Here is a 7,511-nt window from a genome sequence, read left to right as displayed (position 1 = left end):
GTGATTGCATTTATACACTGCAGCAGATCTGTGTAGCTTGTGCAATCACTTTTCTAGAGCAGGAATCTGAAGTTGAGAGGTTAAGGAGTTTGCCCAAGATCATACAGCCACAAAATGGCAGAGCTACGATTGGAAATTTTATTGTCTCCAAATCCTGCACACCCAACCATCTGACTATATTGTCTCTGATTCGCCCAATAAAGCTTTATTGAGCCTGTACTGTGTACTGGGCCCTGTGCAGGGGATACAACAGTGAAAAAAATAATCAAATAAAACAAACCCCTCCCCCATGGAGCCTATATTCTAGGCATGGGGATGAGAGTAAACAAGCACATAAATGATGTGTCTGGGGGTAAATAAATGCCATGGAAAGAATGAGAATGGGAAGGGACGGGGACTGACCAGGAGGCCTACTTTAGATTGGGGGCTCAAGGAGTATGATGCTGGAGCTGAAGAATCCCTTGTAGGAAGAGCCAGGATAAAGCATTCCAGGCAAAGTGAATAGCACATGCAAAGGCCCTGAGGAAAGAGTGTCCTTAGTGTTTTAGAGGTAGGATGTCTGGACTGGAGCGAGTGAGAGAGCAGGAGGGGAGGAGGTGGAGAGGCAAGCAGGGAACAGATTCTGCAGAGCCTTGTGGGCTGGGGTCAAGAGTCCAGATTTTATTCCCCGAGCTATGAGAAGCCAATGGAGGGTTTTCTGTAGAAGTGATATATGATGTCTGATTTTCATGGAGACCCCAGCTGTGGGGTGGGATGTATGTGTCTTCAAAACAAAACCAGAAACTGCCATCCACTCGACAAGTTTGGGACCCACATGGTCCCCAGTTCAGTTCTTTGGGTAACACTCCACCCTCCTTCCTTCACCTGTAACCCCTTCATTTGGTAGAGAGTTATCAGTCAATGCCAAAGCCATGCTGTTTTTCAAAATTGAGAGATCTAAACCCAAGAAACAGGTACACTAGGTGAGAGAGGGCATAGTATCATCCAAGGGAAATGTCTGAGTAGATCTTCTGTGCCTGGCCCTGGGCTGGGCACTGAATACCCGGGAGTGACCAAGACAGACTTGGTCCCTGCCCTCCAGAGCTGAGGGTGATCACAGCCTTACTGCTGTAGGAAGAACAGGAGCCTGGGAGCCCAACAGAGCTCTCTGACTCTGCCCCAAGGTTCGGGGACATGTATTAGTCAGTCTTTAGGTAGCAAATGACAAGAATGCAGCTTCCCTGGAGAACCCTAAAAAGTGGGCATTGTTATCTCATAAATCTGGGGAGCAGACTGTCAAGGGTAAAGCTACAAAGAACTCGGCCTTAGAGACTGAAACTCAGACTCAATTTCACCCAGACACTTTATTCACTCATTTCTCTTTGTTTCTCTCAACTCAGATTCATCCTTTTCAACAACATGTGGGGGATATGGCCATTTATTTACAGACACAGATTTGATGCTTCTAGCACCATAGCCCCAAAGGTAAAATGGCAAAATCTCCTCCAATCCTAAAGGAGGTGGGGGTGGGTGGGAAACAAGGGCAGGGCTCTGATTGGCCTGACTGGGGTCACATGACATTCTTGCTCTGACTGTAGTATCCAATGTAATGCTTTGATTGGCCAGGTGGGGGTCAGGTGTCTGGGTTGTGTGTTCTGGGGGAGGGGAGGTTACTAAAATAATATGAGGTTGAACCAAATGAAATCGCCAGTTTTGTAGGTTAGAAATGGCAGAACATTGGCAATTTCATATGATTGACCCTAGATAGTCACCAGAAAAGTAGGATGGGAAAGTTTTTAGACATATGAAAGCAGTAAGAACCCCAGTACACCATGCAGAAGGTGCATGGTTTTGAAGGAGAAGGTGGTATTAGCTAAGACATAAGGGATGAATGGGAACAGACCAGGTGAAGACTTCATGGTGGCAGGAGAGTGATAGGACATGTCTCAGGCACAGAGAACAGTGGATACAGAGGCTGTCATGCGTGGGGACAAGGGAGGGCTTGCCACCGCGCTCTGGAGATGGAGTGCTCTGACTGATCTAACCTGAGTCACGTGTTCAACTAAATGAAAGAATAGGAAAATGGGAGTTAGTCCCCAAAGGAAAATTGAAGAGCTTTACCAGGAGAAATGAATGCTGACCAGGCCAAACCAAAATATATCCAGTTCAAAATTTTTTGTTAGGCCTTGGCATCTCCAAGAAGGGATTTGTGACTGTAATTCTGGCATGCCTATTGAAAAGGGTCAAATGCCAGAATTCAGATATGTCCTATATGATTCAAATGTTTATTAGCAAATATATATATTTGATAACATAAGCTCTACGCCCAACATGGGGCTTGAACTCAAGACCCTGAGATCAAGAGTTGCATGCATGCTGTACCAACTGAGCCAGCCAAGCTCCCCATATTAGCAAATATTAATTGACTACCTTCTCTAGGCTTTATGCTGGGTGTACAAAGATCAATTTGTGAGGATACCTCTGGCTGCAATTAACATGACTTAAGACATTTATCTCATTTATTTTTTTTAAGATTTTATTTATTTATTTGACAGATAGAAAGCACAAGTAGGCAGAGAGGCAGGCAGAGACAGAGAGAGGAGAAAGCAGGCTCCCCACCTAGCGAGAGCCCGATGCGGGGCTCAATCCCAGGACCCCGGGATCACAACCTGAGCAGAAAGCAGAGGCCTTAACCCACTGTGCTACCCAGGAGCCCTGTTTATCTCATTTAATAAGAAGCCTGGAGTTAGGAGTTTTGGGGTTTTGGTGCAATGCCTCACTGATGTCACCAAGGACCCAATTTCCTACTCTTTAGTTCTACTTTCCTTAGAAGAATAGCTTCATACCCTTGGCTCATTGCCTCCTGGTCACAAAATGGCCACCACAGCTCCAGAGCTCACATCCTCATACTAGTGAAGTATGCAGGAACTAAGGGAACACATGGAAGAGTTTTCTTTGCATCAAGGAAAAAAATTCTAAAATAAGAGTAACAGCAATAAATACATATGTGGGGCTTAACCTGTGCCAAGAACTGTTTTAAATTCCTTACATATGTTAATGAATTTAAGAAGCCCTTCAGTTGGATGGCCATCCCAAACTGCAAGGCAATCCCGAAAGCAGGTGTCAGGCAAAGGAAAAGAAATCCCTGCCATGGGCTGAGCAACTTATATCTTCCTTGCCACTGATTGCTTTAGGCTTAAGCATGTGACTAAATTCTGGCCAATGAGACAAGCATGCACATCCAATAGGGAGTTTCTCTGGAAGATTTTCTTTAATTTTTTTAAAAATTTTTAAAAATACTTTATTTATTGGGGCACCTGGGTGTCTCAGTTGGTTAAGCATCTGCCTCCTGCTCAGGTCATGATCTCAGGGTCCTGGGATTGAGTCTCACGTTGCGGGGGGCGGGGATGCTCAGCAGGGAGTCTGCTGTTCCCTCTCCCTTTGTCCCTCCCCCCCACCCATGAACTCTCTCAAAAAAATACACTTGATCTTAGCCAAAAGGCCGAGAAGCGATATCTCTCAAATAAATAAATTAAACCTTTTATTTATTTATTTGAGGTGCCACAGGTTTCCTCGCTTTTAAGGACTGTGGAAGAGGGGCGCCTTGGTGGATCAGTCAGTTAAGTGTCCGACTCTTTTTTTTTTTTAAGATTTTATTTATTTATTTGACAGAAAGATCACAAGTAGGCAGAAGGGCAGGCATAGAGAGAGGGGGAAGCAGGCTCCCTGCTGAGCAGAAAGCCTAATGTGGGGCTCGATACCAGGACCCTGAGATCATGATCTGAACTGAAGGCAGATGCTTAACGACTGAGCCACCCAGGCGTCCCAGGTGTCTGACTCAGGTTCAGCTCACGTTGTGATCTTGGGGGTTGTTGGAGTGAGCTCCACATCAGGTTCCCCGCTCAGCCGGGAGTCTGCTTCTCTCCTCTCTCTGCCCCTCCCCCCACTCATGATCTCTCCCTCCCCCCTTCCAAAATAAATAAATAAATAACCCTTAAAAAACAAAAACAAAAACCTATGAAAGGCGAGTTAGGGCCCCAGACATCGTGGAGCAGAGGCAAGCTATCCACATTGAGCCTTGTCCAAATTTACGACCCACAGAATCTATGAGTAGGATCAAATGGTTGTGATTTTACTCCATTAAGTTTGAGGTGGTTGGTTGTGATAGCCAGAGCTGTGGCTGCCACCTTGAGACCATGAGGTAGCCAGAGTAAGAATCAGCCAACAGATGGGGCACCTGGGTGGCTCAGTGGGTTAAAGCCTCTGCCTTTGGCTCAGGTCATGATCTCAGGGTCCTGGGATCAAGCTCCACATCAGGCTTTCCACTCAGTGGGGAGCCTGCTTCCCCCTCTCTCTCTGCCTGCCTCTCTGCCTACTTGTGGTCTCTGTCTGTTAAATAAATAAATAAATAATCTGAAAAAAAAAAAAAAAAAGAATCAGCCAACAGAAACGGAAAGAATTTAGTTCTCAAAGACATTGCTAAATAATGAATTAACCCATCCTAGACCAGCCCTATGAGCTGACTTTTTGTTATGTGTGCTAATAAACTCACTTTTGCTTTTCCCACTTGAGTTGGGTTTCTGATACTCATTACAGGATAAACCGTCTTTTTTTTTTTTTTAAGATTTTATTTTTTATTTATTTGACAGAGAGAGATCACAAGTAGGCAGAGAGGCAGGCAGAGAGAGAGAGAGAGGAGGAAGCAGGCTCCCTGCTGGCAGAGAGCCTGATGCGGGACTCGATCCCAGGACTCTGAGATCATGACCTGAGCCGAAGGCAGCGGCTTAACCCACTGAGCCACCCAGGCGCCCCAGGATAAACCGTCTTGATTAGACCTCTCTGTGTCCTATGTACCCATGGAACAGAGAGATACCCAGTTCACAGACGGGACAGACAGAGAGACATATAAACATGTGTTACATGTTCACAGAACGGCGTACATGTGGGTGTGAACTTGCTATTAGGCACCTACAGTCAGACCCAGGTTCAGGCAGACACTCACTTAAATGCATACATGCACATGGTCACGAAAATCAGGCACACACAAATATACACAGCCGGTTACACATTTTACCTCCACCTCCCAGACACCCACACTCAGTCGCAGACTCACAATTCTACACGTACCCAAGGACTCACTTATCACAGAAGGTTCCAATTCCTTCCTGTTTACTTGTGCATATTGTATAAAAGTAGAAAAACAAGCATTTCTTTTGGGTCAGCACTCCAGCTTCATAAATAAGGGGGGAGAGGAAATAACTTAAGGCAGGGCTGGGGCTTAGTGTATCACTTAAGGTCTGGGGTCCCAGATGGGCTGGGGATGGGTCCAGGTCCTCAGACACACAGGTCTCCACTGGCGACACATTCCAGGTCCTTTTTGAGGAGGCGGAAGAGGTTGAACAGGACAGAGGCCTCGAGACAGCCTTGTGACTCCTGAGAAAGGGAGACATATTTGTCATTTCCCAGGTGTCCGCCTCCTCCCTCACTCGGGGCCCGGGCATCCATCCCCCTCTTGAGTCACTCACCTTCTTTGAGGCCTCATGAAGCCGGTGCAGCCAGTGGTGGAGGCGGCCCTGGGGATGGGGGCCTACTGTGGACTGAGCCTTGACCTGTGGGCAGAGGAGGGTGGTGTATGAGGTGGGGCCTGGGGCAGAGGGGTGATGTCCCCTATGCCCAGACTCCACAGAGAAGACCCAGGTGCCCCAAGCACTCACACAGGCCTGGAGCTCAGAGTGGATGTGGCGCAGAGTGTGAAGGGGCTGGTCCAGGATGCCCCCCTGGGACCTATCAGCCATGGTCTCCAGGACCTTTAGGGTCAAGGTCAGCTCAGCCTCCAAGGCCACGGGGCGCTCCCACACCTGAGGAGAGGTGAGAAAGAACAGACAAGGTGGAAAGGTGAGGAAGCAGAGGCAAGAAGACCCAGTTACGTGGGGGCAGGTGGGGAGTGCAGGGAAAGAGGGCAGGTGATAGGTGACAGAGGATGGGGATAGGAGATGGGTCAGGTAAGAAGGAGGCAGGAGAAGGGAACACATGCGGAAGGATGCAGATGAAGGATAGAGGTGAGGCAGAAACCTAAGGGAAGATACAGGATAAAGACTGAGGTGGGACAAGTGAAATGTGGCTCATGGGGGTCACAGAAGTTCGGAGAGATGGGAAGGAGATGGGTGAACAGAGATAGGTTAGGGAAGCAAGGAGAGGGGGTGCTGCTGGCTGCACAGGTGACCAAGGTGAAGGAAGGAGGCGCAGACTCTGGGAAAAGGCAGCGGAAGAAAGATGATGGGGGACACAAGGGAGAATCAGTGGTGGGGAGGACAGGTGAGAGGGGCAGAGGGAATCGGCATTGAGACTAAACAGTGAAAAGCTGGCCAGGGCAAGGGGCTTGGGTGGGAGTTAGAACCCGGAGAGAGAAGGGAGAAATGAGAAGGAATTAGGTAAGAGTGATGGGGACAGGTGAAAGAGATAGGGATGTGGGGAGAGCCTCTTTGGTGATAGAAAGGGACCTAAGAGTCTACGGCCATACCACCCTGAACACACCCGACCTTGTCTGATCTCGGAAGCTAAGCAGGGTGGGGCCTGGTTAGTACTTGGATGGGAAAGGGACCCAAGGGAGGGATAGGGTCAAGGTAGCAGTTGAGGAAGGACAGGGGGTGGGGGTGGGGCAGGGCTGTGTGGTGGGGGTGGCACAGGACAGGGGAGGGGAGACCAGACAGAGGGGAGGACAGGTGAGATAAAGGAGGCAAGGGGCCACTTAAAGAATGAGGGAGAGGGGCCCCGTGAGGGCAAGTATGGCCTCACTTCCAACTCACCTGCAGCTGTCTCAGGTCCCGGTTTCTAGGGAAGAGGCGGGAGCTGCAACTCCAGTTTTTTAGTGAATTTTCCTAGAGAGTAAGAGCAGAGGTTTAGCCCACAGTAGGAAGGCTGGAGGCTAGCTCATAGCAGCAAGGATGGAGGCTGACCTCGAAGGAGGGCTTGAGTTTAATGCACAGCAGAAAGGACAGAGGCTAGCCCATTGCAGGAGGATATAGAGGTTAGCCCATTGTAGCCAGGTGGCACCTGGGCCAAAGCAAGAGGAGAAGAGGTTAATCCATAATCATAGGGACTCACCAAGGCATCCTTGGCCATCTTGAAGGCCTCCAGCTCCCGTGGTGACAGAGATTTGAACCTGCCAATGTCACAGCCCTTCCAGGTTGTGGTGGGCTTAGAAGTGGGGACGGGGCCGGCTGTGGCCATGCTCAGCCCTGCAGTTACCAGCAGCAGGACCCACACCATGGCCATGGTCATATCGCAACTGCTTCCCTGACTGCATGGCTCCGTTTTTTAGGCAGGTTAAGCAAGCAGTCCTGGCTGATGTGTGTAAAGCGAAAAGGCAAATGGAAATTGTGATTTTCACAATGACTTGAAAGGCGGGAGTGGGTGCGGCCAGGTACGGAGTCAGGTGTGCCGCTTTCTGACAGCTCATGGGAGAATGAGGCACAAAAAAGTCAGCTGCAGGAGAAAGGGAGCAGGGGGTGACAGTCTTTTTTCTGGAAGCC

General features: G+C 48.8%; 1 protein-coding gene across 1 annotated transcript; it reads right to left on the bottom strand.

Moving 5' to 3' along the window:
• Positions 1-5,313: 5,313 nt before the first annotated feature.
• LOC122913839 (interferon lambda-1-like) lies at positions 5,314-7,260 on the bottom strand. Its single transcript, XM_044260474.1, has 5 exons — positions 7,084-7,260; positions 6,786-6,857; positions 5,694-5,837; positions 5,505-5,588; positions 5,314-5,412 (listed from the first exon to the last, which is right to left on the bottom strand). Exons 1-5 carry the CDS (start codon positions 7,258-7,260, stop codon positions 5,314-5,316), a joined length of 576 nt encoding a protein of 191 aa, XP_044116409.1.
• Positions 7,261-7,511: the final 251 nt, after the last annotated feature.

Source organism: Neovison vison, chromosome 7 (assembly GCF_020171115.1).
Source record: "Neovison vison isolate M4711 chromosome 7, ASM_NN_V1, whole genome shotgun sequence".
In the NCBI taxonomy this organism is placed as follows: Eukaryota; Metazoa; Chordata; class Mammalia; order Carnivora; family Mustelidae; genus Neogale; species Neogale vison.
Note: the sequence above shows the minus strand (reverse complement) of the source record. Positions and strands in the feature narration are given on the sequence as shown.